General features: G+C 38.9%; 1 protein-coding gene across 2 annotated transcripts in view; it reads left to right on the top strand.

Moving 5' to 3' along the window:
• oprl1 (opiate receptor-like 1) overlaps positions 1–11,704 on the top strand; it is an 81,760-nt gene extending 70,056 nt beyond the window's left edge. For both annotated transcript variants that reach the window (XM_061925027.1, XM_061925019.1), the window contains one exon: positions 9,762–11,704. In XM_061925027.1, coding sequence (XP_061781011.1) covers positions 9,762–10,309 — 548 coding nt within the window. In that variant the 3' untranslated portion in view covers positions 10,310–11,704. The remainder of the gene's footprint in view (positions 1–9,761) is intronic.
• The last annotated feature ends 5,276 nt before the right edge of the window (positions 11,705–16,980 follow it).

The following is a 16,980-nucleotide window of genomic DNA, read 5'->3' as shown; positions in this document are numbered from 1 at the left end:
AAACAACATGCTTGTTGACAACATTTAATCAATGTTGGGTTCTGACGTTGTTTTGACCGTTGAATTTTGGTCATTTCCCAACAAATATCCAACAACACAAATACAATGTTGAAACAACATGCTTTTTGACAACGTTTAATCAATTTCTGACGTTGTTTTCAGCATTGAAATTTGGTCATTTCCCAAACCAATAATCTACAACACAAATACAACGTTGAAACAACGTCCTTTTTGACAACGTTTAGTTAATGTTGGGTTCTGACGTCAATTCAACCATTGAATTTTGGTCATTTCCCGACAAATATCCGACAACACAAATACAACATTGAAACAACATGCTTTTTGACAACGTTTAATCAATTTCTTATGTGGATTTGACCATTGAATTTTGGTCATTTCCCAATCAATATTCTACAACACAAATACAACGTTGAAACAACATGCTTTTTGACGACGTTTAATCAATGTTGGATTCTGACGTTGTTTTGACCATTGAATTTTGGTCATTTCCCAACCAATATTCTACTACACAAATACAAGGTTGAAACAACATGCTTGTTGACAACATTTAATCAATGTTGGGTTCTGACGTTGTTTTGACCGTTGAATTTTGGTCATTTCCCAACAAATATCCAACAACACAAATACAATGTTGAAACAACATGCTTTTTGACAACGTTTAATCAATTTCTGACGTTGTTTTCAGCATTGAAATTTGGTCATTTCCCAAACCAATAATCTACGACACAAATACAACGTTGAAACAACATGCTTGTTGACGACGTTTAATCAATGTTGGGTTCTGACGTCGATTTGACCATTGAATTTTGGTCATTTCCCAATCAATATCCTACAACACAAATACAACGTTGAAACAACGTCCTTTTTGACAACGTTTAGTTAATGTTGGGTTCTGACGTCAATTCAACCATTGAATTTTGGTAATTTCCCGACAAATATCCGACAACACAAATACAACATTGAAACAACATGCTTTTTGACAACGTTTAATCAATTTCTTATGTGGATTTGACCATTGAATTTTGGTCATTTCCCAATCAATATTCTACAACACAAATACAACGTTGAAACAACATGCTTTTTGACGACGTTTAATCAATGTTGGATTCTGACGTTGTTTTGACCATTGAATTTTGGTCATTTCCCAACCAATATTCTACTACACAAATACAACGTTGAAACAACATGCTTGTTGACAACATTTAATCAATGTTGGGTTCTGACGTTGTTTTGACCGTTGAATTTTGGTCATTTCCCAACAAATATCCGACAACACAAATACAATGTTGAAACAACATGCTTTTTGACAACGTTTAATCAATTTCTGACGTTGTTTTCAGCATTGAAATTTGGTCATTTCCCAAACCAATAATCTACGACACAAATACAATGTTGAAACAACATGCTTGTTGACGACGTTTAATCAATGTTGGGTTCTGACGTCGATTTGACCATTGAATTTTGGTCATTTCCCAATCAATATCCTACAACACAAATACAACGTTGAAACAACGTCCTTTTTGACAACGTTTAGTTAATGTTGGGTTCTGACGTCAATTCAACCATTGAATTTTGGTCATTTCCCGACAAATATCCGACAACACAAATACAACATTGAAACAACATGCTTTTTGACAACGTTTAATCAATTTCTTATGTGGATTTGACCATTGAATTTTGGTCATTTCCCAATCAATATTCTACAACACAAATACAACGTTGAAACAACATGCTTTTTGACGACGTTTAATCAATGTTGGATTCTGACGTTGTTTTGACCATTGAATTTTGGTCATTTCCCAACCAATATTCTACTACACAAATACAAGGTTGAAACAACATGCTTGTTGACAACATTTAATCAATGTTGGGTTCTGACGTTGTTTTGACCGTTGAATTTTGGTCATTTCCCAACAAATATCCAACAACACAAATACAATGTTGAAACAACATGCTTTTTGACAACGTTTAATCAATTTCTGACGTTGTTTTCAGCATTGAAATTTGGTCATTTCCCAAACCAATAATCTACGACACAAATACAACGTTGAAACAACATGCTTGTTGACGACGTTTAATCAATGTTGGGTTCTGACGTCGATTTGACCATTGAATTTTGGTCATTTCCCAATCAATATCCTACAACACAAATACAACGTTGAAACAACGTCCTTTTTGACAACGTTTAGTTAATGTTGGGTTCTGACGTCAATTCAACCATTGAATTTTGGTAATTTCCCGACAAATATCCGACAACACAAATACAACATTGAAACAACATGCTTTTTGACAACGTTTAATCAATTTCTTATGTGGATTTGACCATTGAATTTTGGTCATTTCCCAATCAATATTCTACAACACAAATACAACGTTGAAACAACATGCTTTTTGACGACGTTTAATCAATGTTGGATTCTGACGTTGTTTTGACCATTGAATTTTGGTCATTTACCAACCAATATTCTACTACACAAATACAACGTTGAAACAACATGCTTGTTGACAACATTTAATCAATGTTGGGTTCTGACGTTGTTTTGACCATTGAATTTTGGTCATTTCCCAACAAATATCCGACAACACAAATACAACGTTGAAACAACATGCTTTTTGACGACGTTTAATCAATTTCTGACGTTGTTTTCAGCATTGAAATTTGGTCATTTCCCAAACCAATAATCTACGACACAAATACAACGTTGAAACAACATGCTTGTTGACGACGTTTAATCAATGTTGGGTTCTGACGTCGATTTGACCATTGAATTTTGGTCATTTCCCAATCAATATCCTACAACACAAATACAACGTTGAAACAACGTCCTTTTTGACAACGTTTAGTTAATGTTGGGTTCTGACGTCAATTCAACCATTGAATTTTGGTCATTTCCCGACAAATATCCGACAACACAAATACAACATTGAAACAACATGCTTTTTGACAACGTTTAATCAATTTCTTATGTGGATTTGACCATTGAATTTTGGTCATTTCCCAATCAATATTCTACAACACAAATACAACGTTGAAACAACATGCTTGTTGACGACGTTTAATCAATGTTGGGTTCTGACGTTGTTTTGACCGTTGAATTTTGGTCATTTCCCAACCAATATCCTACAACACAAATACAACGTTGAAACAACGTCCTTTTTGACAACGTTTAATAAATTTCTGACGTTGTTTTCAGCATTGAATTTTGGTCATTTCCCAACCAATATTCTACTACACAAATACAACGTTGAAACAACATGCTTGTTGACGACGTTTAATCAATGTTGGGTTCTGACGTTGATTAGACCATTGAATTTTGGTCATTTCCCAACAAATATCCGACAACACAAATACAACGTTGAAAAAACATGCTTTTTGACGACGTTTAGTCAATGTTGGGTTCTGACGTTGTTTTGACCATTAAAATGTAGTCATTTCACAACCAATATTCTACTACACAAATACAACGTTGAAACAACATGCTTTTTGACAACATTTAATCAATTTCTGACGTTGTTTTCAGCATTGAATTTTGGTCATTTCCCAACCGATATCATACAACATAAATAAAACATTTAAACAAAACGTGCTTTTTGACGACGTTTAATCAATGTTGGGTTCTGACGTCAATTCGACCATTGAATTTTGGTCATTCCCCAACCAATATTCTACAATACAAATACAACGTTGAAACAACCTCCTTTTTGACAGCGTTTAATCAATGTTGGGTTCGGACGTTGTTTTGACCATTGAATTTTGGTCATTCCCCAACAAATATTCTACAACACAAATACAACATTGAAACAACATGCTTTTTGACGACGCTTAATCAATGTTGGGTTCTGACGTTGTTTTGACCATTGAATTTTGGTCATTTCCCAACAAATATCCGACAACACAAATACAACGTTGAAACAACGTGTTTTTTGACAGCGTTTAATCAATGTTGGGTTCTGACGTTGTTTTGATCATTGAATTTTGGTCATTTCCCAACAAATATTCTACAACACAAATACAACGTTGAAACAACGTCCTTTATGACAACGTTTAGATAATGTTGGGTTCTGACGTCAATTCGACCATTGAATTTTGGTCATTCCCCAACCAATATTCTACAATACAAATGCAACGTTGAAACAACATGCTTTTTGACAACGTTTAATCAACTTCTGACGTTGTTTTCAGCATTGAAATTTAGTCATTTCAGAACCAATATTCTATGACACAAATACAACGTTGAAACAACATGCTTGTTGACGACGTTTAATCAATATCGGGTTCTTATGTTGATTTGACCATTGAATTTAGGTCATTTCCCAACCAATATTCTACAACACAAATACAACGTTGAAACAACGTGTTTTTTGACAGCGTTTAATCAATGTTGGGTTCTGACGTTGTTTTGATCATTGAATTTTGGTCATTTCCCAACAAATATTCTACAACACAAATACAACGTTGAAACAACGTCCTTTTTGACAACGTTTAGATAATGTTGGGTTCTGACGTCAATTCGACCATTGAATTTTGGTCATTCCCCAACCAATATTCTACAATACAAATGCAACGTTGAAACAACATGCTTTTTGACAACGTTTAATCAACTTCTGACGTTGTTTTCAGCATTGAAATTTAGTCATTTCAGAACCAATATTCTATGACACAAATACAACGTTGAAACAACATGCTTGTTGACGACGTTTAATCAATATCGGGTTCTTATGTTGATTTGACCATTGAATTTAGGTCATTTCCCAACCAATATTCTACAACACAAATACAACGTTGAAACAACATGCTTTTTGACAACGTTTAATCAACTTCTGACGTTGTTTTCAGCATTGAATTTTGGTCATTTCCCGACCAAAATTCTACAACACAAATAAAACATTTAAACAAAACATGCTTTTTGACAACGTTTAATCAATGTTGGGTTCTGATGTCGTTTTTGACCGTTGAAATTTGGTCATTTCCCAACTAATATTCTACAATACAAATACAACGTTGAAACAACGTCCTTTTTGACAACGTTTAGTTAATGTTGGGTTCTGACATCAATTCGACCATTGAATTTTGGTCATTCCCCAACCAATATTCTACAATACAAATACAACGTTGAAACAACATGCTTTTTGACGACGCTTAATCAATGTTGGGTTCTGACGTTGTTTGACCCTTGAATTTTTGGTCATTTCCCAAACAATATTCTACAACACAAATACAACATTGAAACAACGTGCTTGTTGACAACGTTTAATCAATGTTGGGTTCTGACGTTGTTTGACCCTTGAATTTTTGGTCATTTCCCAAACAACATTCTACAACACAAATACAACGTTGAAACAACATGCTTTTTGACGACGCTTAATCAATGTTGGGTTCTGACGTTGTTTTGACCATTGAATTTTGGTCATTTCCCAACAAATATCCGACAACACAAATACAACGTTGAAACAACGTGTTTTTTGACAGCGTTTAATCAATGTTGGGTTCTGACGTTGTTTTGATCATTGAATTTTGGTCATTTCCCAACAAATATTCTACAACACAAATACAACGTTGAAACAACGTCCTTTTTGACAACGTTTAGATAATGTTGGGTTCTGACGTCAATTCGACCATTGAATTTTGGTCATTCCCCAACCAATATTCTACAATACAAATGCAACGTTGAAACAACATGCTTTTTGACAACGTTTAATCAACTTCTGACGTTGTTTTCAGCATTGAAATTTAGTCATTTCAGAACCAATATTCTATGACACAAATACAACGTTGAAACAACATGCTTGTTGACGACGTTTAATCAATATCGGGTTCTTATGTTGATTTGACCATTGAATTTAGGTCATTTCCCAACCAATATTCTACAACACAAATACAACGTTGAAACAACATGCTTTTTGACAACGTTTAATCAACTTCTGACGTTGTTTTCAGCATTGAATTTTGGTCATTTCCCAGCCAAAATTCTACAACACAAATAAAACCTTTAAACAAAACATGCTTTTTGACAACGTTTAATCAATGTTGGGTTCTGATGTCGTTTTTGACCGTTGAAATTTGGTCATTTCCCAACTAATATTCTACAATACAAATACAACGTTGAAACAACGTCCTTTTTGACAACGTTTAGTTAATGTTGGGTTCTGACATCAATTCGACCATTGAATTTTGGTCATTCCCCAACCAATATTCTACAATACAAATACAACGTTGAAACAACATGCTTTTTGACGACGCTTAATCAATGTTGGGTTCTGACGTTGTTTTGATCATTGAATTTTGGTCATTTCCCAACAAATATTCTACAACACAAATACAACGTTGAAACAACGTCCTTTTTGACAACGTTTAGATAATGTTGGGTTCTGACGTCAATTCGACCATTGAATTTTGGTCATTCCCCAACCAATATTCTACAATACAAATGCAACGTTGAAACAACATGCTTTTTGACAACGTTTAATCAACTTCTGACGTTGTTTTCAGCATTGAAATTTAGTCATTTCAGAACCAATATTCTATGACACAAATACAACGTTGAAACAACATGCTTGTTGACGACGTTTAATCAATATCGGGTTCTTATGTTGATTGGACCATTGAAATTTGGTCATTTCCCAACCAATATTCTACAACACAAATACAACGTTGAAACAACATGCTTTTTGAAAACGTTTAATCAACTTCTGACGTTGTTTTCAGCATTGAATTTTGGTCATTTCCCAGCCAAAATTCTACAACACAAATAAAACCTTTAAACAAAACATGCTTTTTGACGACGTTTAATCAATGTTGGGTTCTGATGTCGTTTTTGACCGTTGAAATTTGGTCATTTCCCAACCAATATTCTAAAACACAAATACAACGTTGCAACAACATGCTTTTTGACGCAAGTTAATCAATGTTGGGTTCTGACGTTGTTTTGATCATTGAATTTTGGTCATTCCCCAACAAATATTCTACAATACAAATACAACGTTGAAACAACGTCCTTTTTGACAACGTTTAGTTAATGTTGGGTTCTGACGTCAATTCGACCATTGAATTTTGGTCATTTCCCAAACAACATTCTACAACACAAATACAACATTGAAACAACATGCTTTTTGACGACGCTTAATCAATGTTGGGTTCTGACGTTGTTTTGACCGTTGAATTTAGGTCATTTCTCAACCAATATTCTACAACACAAATACAACATTTAAACAAAACATGCTTTTTGACGACATGTAAACAATGTTGGGTTCTGACGTTGATTTGATCATTGAATTTTGGTCATTTCCCAAACAATATTCTACAACACAAATACAACGTCGGAACAACATGCTTGTTGACAACATTTAATCAATGTTGGGTTCTGACGTTGTTTTGACCATTGAAATTTGGTCATTTCCCAACCAATATTCTACAACACAAATACAACGTAGAAACAACGTCCTTTTTGACAACGTTTAGTTAATGTTGGGTTCTGACGTCAATTCGACCATTGAATTTTGGTCATTTCCCAAACAACATTCTAAAACACAAATACAACGTTGAAACAACATGCTTTTTGACGACATTTAATCAATGTTGGGTTCTGACATTGATTTGATCATTGAAATTTGGTCATTTCCCAAACAATATTCTACAACACAAATACAACGTCGGAACAACATGCTGTTTGACGATGTTTAATCAATGTTGGGTTCCGACGTTGTTTTGATCATTGAATTTTGGTATTTTTCCCAAACAATATTCTACAACACAAATACAACGTTGAAACAACGTCCTTTTTGACAACGTTTAGTCAATGTTGGGTTCTGACGTCAATTCGACCATTGAATTTTGGTCATTTCCCAACAAATATCCGACAACACAAATACAACGTTGAAACAATGTGTTTTTTGACAGCGTTTAATCAAAGTTGGGTTCGGACGTTGTTTTGACCATTGAATTTTGGTCATTTCACAACCAATATTTTACAACATTGAAACAACATACTTTTTGACGACATTTAATCAATGTTGGGTTCTGACGTTGTTTTGACCATTGAATTTTGGTCATTTCCCAACAAATATCCGACAACACAAATACAACATTGAAGCAACATGCTTTTGACAACATTTAATCAATTTCTGACGTTGTTTTCAGCATTGAATTTTGGTCATATACCAACCAATATTCTACTACACAAATACAACGTTGAAACAACATGCTTGTTGACGACGTTTAATCAATGTTGGGTTCTGACGTTGTTTTGACCATTGAATTTTGGTCATATACCAACCAATATTCTACTACGCAAATACAACGTTGAAACAACATGCTTGTTGACGACGTTTAATCAATGTTGGGTTCCGACATTGTTTTGACCATTGAATTTTGGTCATTTCCCAACCAATATCCGACAACACAAATACAACATTGAAACAACATGCTTGTTGACGACATTTAATCAATGTTGGGTTCTGACGTTGTTTTGACCATTGAATTTTGGTCATTTCACAACCAATATTCTACAACACAAATACAGCGTTGAAACAACGTCTTTTTTGACAACGTTTAGTTAATGTTGGGTTCTGACGTCAATTCGACCATTGAATTTTGGTCATTTCCCAACAAATATCCGACAACACAAATACAACGTTGAAACAACGTGTTTTTTGACAGCGTTTAATCAATGTTGGGTTCTGACGTTGTTTTGACCATTGAATTTTGGTCATTTCACAACCAATATTTTACAACACAAATACAACATTGAAACAACATACTTTTTGACGACATTTAATCAATGTTGGGTTCTGACGTTGTTTTGACCATTGAATTTTGGTCATTTCCCAACAAATATCCGACAACACAAATACAACATTGAAACAACATGCTTTTTGACAACGTTTAATCAATTTCTAACGTTGTTTTCAGCATTGAATTTTGGTCATTTCCCAACCAATATTCTACAACACAAATACAACGTTGAAACAACGTCCTTTTTGACAACGTTTAGTTAATGTTGGGTTCTGACGTTGTTTTGACCATTGAAATTTGGTCATTTCCCAACCAATATTCTACAACACAAATACAACGTTGAAACAACATGATTTTTGACGACGTTTAATCAATGTTGGGTTCTGACGTTGTTTTGACCATTGAATTTTGGTAATTTTCCAACTAATATTCTACATCACAAATAGAACATTTAAACAAAACATGCTTTTTGACGACGTTTAATCAATGTTGGGTTCTGACGTCAATTCGACCATTGAATTTTGGTCATTTCCCAAACAATTTTCTACAACACAAATACAACGTTGAAACAACATGCTTTTTGACGACGCTTAATCAATGTTGGGTTCTTATGTTGATTTCACCATTGAATTTTGGTCATTTCCCAAACAATAATCTCACAACACAAATACAATGTTGAAACAACATGCTTGTTGACGACGTTTAATCAATGTTGGGTTCCGACGTTGTTTTGACCATTGAATTTAGGTCATTTCCCGACAAATATCCGACAACACAAATACAACGTTGAAACAACATGCTTTTTGACGGTGTTTAATCAATGTTGGGTTCTGATGTTGATTTGACCATTGAAATTAGGTCATTTCCCAACCAATATTCTACAACATAAATATAACTCTCGACTTTTTTCCGTGCAAGCACCCCATTGATTTTGACCATAATTCTCTCTGGGAGACTTGTTCTCCTAGACAAACACGACAACGCTGACGTGTGGCCCCTCTGCCCGCAGGCGTGGAGTGCATCGTGGTCCTGCCGGAGCCGCGCAGCCACTGGGACCCGGTCTTCGGCACGTGCGTCTTCCTCTTCTCCTTCCTCATCCCGGTGGCCATCATCAGCGTGTGCTACAGCCTGATGGTCAAGCGCCTGCGCAGCGTGCGCATCCTGTCGGGCTCCAAGGAGAAGGACCGCAACCTGCGGCGCATCACCCGCATGGTGCTGGTGGTGGTGGCCGTGTTCGTGGTGTGCTGGACCCCCATCCAGATCATGGTCCTGGCCCAGTCCCTGGGCTTCAACCTGAGCAGCCTGTCCACGCTGGTCCTCATGCACTTCTGCATCGCGCTGGGCTACGTCAACAGCAGCCTCAACCCCGTGCTCTACGCCTTCCTGGACGAGAACTTCAAGCGCTGCTTCCGCGAGTTCTGCCAGCCCTCGCCGTTCCGCCTGGACACGCAGCAGTCGGGCCGCATGCGGAGCATCGCCAGGGAGGTGGCGGCCGCCTACAGCTGCAAGGCCGGCGACGGCGGCGGGCCCGGCGGCGGCACGCCCAATCCCGCGTGACTAGGCGTGGAGCTGCCCCTGGTGGGGGTGGACCACCAGCAGAGGGGCGACACGCCGGGGACGGGGAACTCCAACACGGAGCTGACTCAGATCACGGCGCTCTAGCGCCACGAGCCCCCCCGGCCCCCGACCCGACGGCTGGCCTGGGGCGGGGGGGAGTCCGACGAGGACGACGCCGCCGACGGGAAAAGGATCTGAGGACAACCCCGAGGAGGACGCTGTTCCGACTTTTGGTGCTTTTTAAAACTTGGAGGCGGGGCTTGTAACAGGAAGTGTGGTGTGTACATGCCTTAAAAGGACATGAAGGAAATAAGCGGTATGTACACTATTTAAAACTCCACGATGCATTCAGGAAACTGGGAATTCCAAGTCTTCGCATTCCACTTTGCGTTTATGGCTCGGCCATAAATGTGCTTTTTGAAGCTTGGAGGCGGGGCTTGTAACAGGAAGTGTGGTGTGTACATGCCTTAAAAGGACATGAAGGAAATACGCGGTATGTACACTATTTAAAACTCCACGATGCATTCGGGAAACTGGTAATTCTAAGCTTTCGGACTCCGCTTTGCGTTTATGGCTCGGCCATAAACGTGCTTTATAAAACTTGGAGGCGGGGCTTGTAACAGGAAGTGTGGTGTACATGCCTTAAAAGGACATGAAGGAAAGACACGGTATGTACACTATTTTAAACCCCACGAGGCGTTCAGGAAACTGGGAATTCTAAGCTTTCGGACTCCGCTTTGCGTTTATGGCTCGGCCATAAACGTGCTTTTTAAAGCTTGGAGGCGAGGCTTGTAACAGGAAGTGTGGTGTGTACATGCCTTAAAAGGACATGAAGGAAAGACACGGTATGTACACTATTTAAAACTCCACGATGCATTCAGAAAACTGGGAATTCCAAGCCTTCACACTCCACTTTGCGTTTATGGCTCAGCCATAAACGTGCTTTTCAAAACTTGGAGGCGGGGCTTAGAACAGGAAGTGTCGTGTGTGGGAATTGAAGGAAATAGGCGGTATGTACAGTTTTTAAAACTCCACGATGCATTCAGGAAACTGGGAATTCCAAGCTTTCGGCCTCCACTTTGCGTTTATGGCTCGGCCATAAACGTGCTTTTCAAAACTTGGAGGCGGGGCTTGGAACAGGAAGTGTCGTGTGTGGGAATTGAAGGAAATAGGCGGTATGTACACTTTTTAAAACTCCACGATGCATTCAGGAAACTGAGAATTCCAAGGCTTCGGACTCCACTTTGCGTTTCTGGCTCGGCCATAAACGTGCTTTTGAAACTTGGAGGCGGGGCTTGTAACGGGAAGTGTGGTGTGTACATTCCTTAAAAGGACATGAAGGAAAGACACTATTTTAAACTCCAGGAGGCATTCGGGAAACTGGGAATTCCAAGCTTTCGGACTGCACTTTGCGTTTATGGCTCAGCCATAAACGTGCTTTTTGAAACTTGGAGGCGGGACTTGTAACAGGAAGTGTGGTGTGTACATGCCTTAAAAGGACATGAAGGAAAGACACGGTATGTACACTATTTAAAACTCCACGATGCATTCAGGAAACTGGGAATTCCAAGTCTTCGCACTCCACTTTGCGTTTATGGCTCGGCCATAAACATGCTTTTCAAAACTTGGAGGCGGGGCTTGGAACAGGAAGTGTCGTGTGTGGGAATTGAAGGAAATAGGCGGTATGTACACTTTTTAAAACTCCACGATGCATTCAGGAAACTGGGAATTCCAAGCTTTCGACCTCCACTTTGCATTTATGGCTCAGCCATAAACGTGCTTTTATAAAACTTGGAGGCGGGGCTTGTAACAGAAAGTGTCATGCCTTAAAAGGACATGAAGGAAAGACACTATTTTAAACTCCAGGAGGCATTCGGGAAACTGGGAATTCCAAGCTTTCGGCCTCCACTTTGCGTTTATGGCTCGGCCATAAATGTGCTTTTTGAAACTTGGAGGCGGGGATTGGAACAGGAAGTGTCGTGTGTGGGAATTGAAGGAAATAGGCGGTATGTACAGTTTTTAAAACTCCACGATGCATTCGAGAAACTGGGAATTCCAATTCTTCGGACACCACTTTGCGTTTATGGCCGAGCCATAAACGTGCTTTTTAAAGCTTGGAGGCGGGGCTTGTAACAGGAAGTGTGGTGTGTACATGCCTTAAAAGGACATGAAGGAAAGACACTATTTTAAACTCCAGGAGGCATTCGGGAAACTGGGAATTCCAAGCTTTCGGCCTCCACTTTGCGTTTATGGCTCTGCCATAAACGTGCTTTTTGAAACTTGGAGGCGGGGCTTGTAACAGGAAGTGTGGTGTGTACATGCCTTAAAAGGACATGAAGGAAAGATACGGTATGTACACTATTTAAAACTCCACGATGCATTCAGGAAACTGGGAATTCCAAGGTTTCGGACTCCGCTTTGCGTTAATGACTCGGCCATAAATGTGCTTTTTGAAACTTGGAGGCGGGGCTTGTAACAGGAAGTGTCGTGTGTGGGAATTGAAGGAAATAGGCGGTATGTACACTTTTTAAAACTCCACGATGCATTCAGGAAACTGGGAATTCCAAGCTTTCGGACTCCACTTTGCGTTTATGGCTCAGCCATAAACGTGCTTTTAAAAGCTTGGAGGCGGGGCTTGTAACAGGAAGTGTGGTGTGTACATGCCTTAAAAGGACATGAAGGAACGACACGGTATGTACACTATTTAGAACTCCACGATGCATTCAGGAAACTGGGAATTCCAAGGCTTCGGACTCCACTTTGCGTTTATGGCTCAGCCATAAACGTGCTTTTTGAAACTTGGAGGCGGGGCTTGTAACAGGAAGTGTGGTGTGTACATGCCTTAAAAGGACATAAAGGAAAGATACGGTATGTACACTATTTAAAACTCCACGATGCATTCAGGAAACTGGGAATTCCAAGTTTTCAGACTCCACTTTGCGTTTATGGCTCGGCCATAAACGTGCTTTTTGAAACTTGGAGGCGGGGCTTGTAACAGGAAGTGTGGTGTGTACATGCCTTAAAAGGACATGAAGGAAAGATACGGTATGTACACTATTTTAAACCCCACGAGGCGTTCAGGAAACTGGGAATTCCAAGGTTTCGGACTCCGCTTTGCGTTTATGACTCGGCCATAAATGTGCTATATGAAACTTGGAGGCGGGGCTTGGAACAGGAAGTGTCGTGTGTGCGAATTGAAGGAAATAGGCGGTATGTACACTTTTTAAAACTCCACGGTGCATTCAGGAAACTGGGAATTCCAAGTCTTCGCACTCCACTTTGCGTTTATGGCTCGGCCATAAATGTGCTTTTTAAAGCTTGGAGGCGGGGCTTGTAACAGGAAGTGTGGTGTGTACATGCCTTAAAGGGACATGAAGGAAAGGCACGGTATGTACACTATTTAAAACTCCACGGTGCATTCAGGAAACTGGATATTCCAAGCCTTCGCACTCCACTTTGCGTTTATGGCTCGGCCATAAATGTGCTTTTTTAAGCTTGGAGGCGGGGCTTGTAACAGGAAGTGCCGTGTGTACATGCCTTAAAAGGACATGAAGGAAATCCGCGGTATGTACACTATTTAAAACTCCACGATGCATTCAGGAAACTGGGAATTCCAAGCTTTCGGACTCCCCTTTGCTTTTATGGCTCGGCCATAAACGTGCTTTTAAAAGCTTGGAGGCGGGGCTTGTAAAGGAAGTGTGGTGTGTACATGCCTTAAAAGGACATGAAGGAACGACACGGTATGTACACTATTTAGAACTCCACGATGCCTTCGGGAAACTGGGAATTCCAAGCTTTCGGACTCCACTTTGCGTTTATGGCTCAGCCATAAACATGCTTTTTGAAACTTGGAGGCGGGACTTGTAACAGGAAGTGTCGTATGTACATGCCTTAAAAGGACATGAAGGAAATAGGCGGTATGTATACTATTTAAAACTCCACGATGCATTCCGGAAACTGGGAATTCCAAGCCTTCTGACTCCACTTTGCGTTTATGGCTCGGCCTGCATGGACTTTGCCGTTACGATGTGTCGCTATGAACTCTGCATGAACTATAAAAGTGCTGGGTTTTTTCGGGGTTTTTTCCTACTTCCCAGTTTCCTGCCATGCCGCATCAGCACATTCGAATCTTTTTTTAAAGACGCGCCGGAACCTCCGACGTTCAAATTTCCGCACCAGAAATCGTGTTACAGATAATGTTTTAGGTTACTGGCGGTCTTACAAGTGTAAAAAGAAGCGAAACGCCGTTTAACAGTAAGTTGTTTGCAGTCGTGTCGGTTTTTTTTTTAATTTATTTTATAGACGATACAGAGCTTATGTAAATGCTGCACGGGGGGCGTGGTCAAGCGTAATTTTGGAGACCAGTGGGCGGGGCTCAGACCTCACTCCAAAGGGACTAAGGGGCTCTCTTTCTTCTTCTCGTGTCTTAAAGTGGAAGAGGAACTTGCCTTAAAAATATTTCATCAAATATATTTTTTTGACGTTAGCTAATGTTAGCGAAGCAGTCAACGAGCTGACGGAAGAAAACGTTACCCCGTCCAACATAAACGACGTCATGTATCGCGCGACAACGTGACATTAAGGAGACGGACAGGAGCACAAACACAAACGTTAGCGTAGCTACATGCTAACATTACATTTTTGACATCATGCTAGGTTGGCGACGCGAGCGTAACCTTGTGAAATTCAGGCTAGCATTATATTTCAAACACTGTGCTAAGTTAGCAACACTGAGCTACGTGCTAACATTACATTTGAACATAGTGCTAGGTTAGCAACACTAGCAAAAATGCTAACATTACATTTGAACATAGTGCTAGGTTAGCAACACTGGTATAGCTACGTGAGCTACATACTAACATTACGTTTTAACATCATGCTAGGTTAGCAACACTAGCCCAAATGCTAACAATACATTTTAACATCATGGTAGGTTAGCAACACTAGCATAGCCAAGTGAGCTACATGCTAACATTACATTTTAACATCATGCTAGGTTAGCAACACTAGCATAGCTTTGTAAGCTACATGCTAAAATAAAATTTCAACCGTAGATATTTCAACATCATTATGGGTTAGCAACACTAGCATAGCTACGTGAGCTACATGCTAACATTACATTTCAACCATAGATATTTCAACATCATTATAGGTTGGCAACACTAGCATAGCTATGTGAGCTACATGCTAAGATTACATTTTAACACCATGCTAGGTTAGCAACACTAGCGAAAATGCTAACATTACATTTGAACATCATGCTAGGTTAGCAACACTAGCAAAAATGCTAACATTAAATTTGAACATAGTGCTAGGTTAGCAACACTGGCATAGATATGTAAGCTATTACATTTTAACAACACAGCTATGTGAGCTACATGCTAACATTACATTTCAACCATAGATATGATTGCAACACCATCATGGGTTAGTAACACTAGCATAGCTACGTGAGCTACATGCTAACTTTACAATTGAACATCATGCTAGGTTAGCGACACTAGTGAAAATGCTAACATTACATTTGAACATAGTGCTAGGTCAGCAACACTGTTATTGCTATGTAAGCTACATGCTAACATTACATTTGAACATCATGCTAGGTTAGCAACACTAGCAAAAATGCTAACATTACAATTTAATATCACAGCTATGTGAGCTACATGCTAACATTACATTTCAACCATAGATATGATTGCAACACCATCATGGGTTAGCAACACTAGCATAGCTACGTGAGCTACATGCTAACTTTACAATTGAACATCATGCTAGGTTAGCGACACTAGTGAAAATGCTAACATTGCATTTGAACATAGTGCTAGGTTAGCAACACTGTTATAGCTATGTAAGCTACATGCTAACATTACATTTGAACATCATGCTAGGTTAGCAACACTAGCAAAAATGCTAACATTACAATTTAATATCACAGCTATGTGAGCTACATGGTAACACTACATTTCAACCATAGATATGATTGCAACACCATCATGGGTTAGCAACACTAGCATAGCTACGTGAGCTACATGCTAACATTACATTTGAACATCATGCTAGGTTAGCAACACTAGCGAAAATGCTAACATTACATTTGAACATAGTGCTAGGTTAGCAACACTGGCATAGCTATGTAAGCTACATGCTAACATTACATTTGAACATCATGCTATGTTAGCAACACTAGCATAGCTATGTAAGCTACATGCTAAAATTAAATTTCAACCGTAGATATTTCATCATTATGGGTTGGCAACACTATTATAGCTACATGAGCTACATGCTAACATTACATTTCAATCATAGATATTTCAACATCATTGTGGGTTGGCAACACTAGCATAGCTACGTGAGCTACATGCTAGCATTACATTTTAACATCGTGCTAGGTTAGCAACACTAGCAAAAATGCTAACATTACTTTTTAACATAATGCTTAGTTAGCAATACTAGCATAGCTATGTGAACTACATGCAAAAATTATAGTTCAACCAGAGATATGATTTCAACATCATCATTGGTTAGCAACACTAGTGAAAATACTAACATGACATTTAAACATCATGCTAGGTTAGCAACACTAGCATAGCTATGTGAGCTACATGCTAAAATTAAATTTCAACCGTAGATATTTCAACATCATTATGGGTTGGCAACACTAGCATAGCTAC

Source organism: Nerophis lumbriciformis, linkage group LG01, assembly GCF_033978685.3.
Source record: "Nerophis lumbriciformis linkage group LG01, RoL_Nlum_v2.1, whole genome shotgun sequence".
NCBI lineage: Eukaryota > Metazoa > Chordata > Actinopteri > Syngnathiformes > Syngnathidae > Nerophis > Nerophis lumbriciformis.
This window is presented reverse-complemented; position numbering and strand designations above follow the sequence as displayed.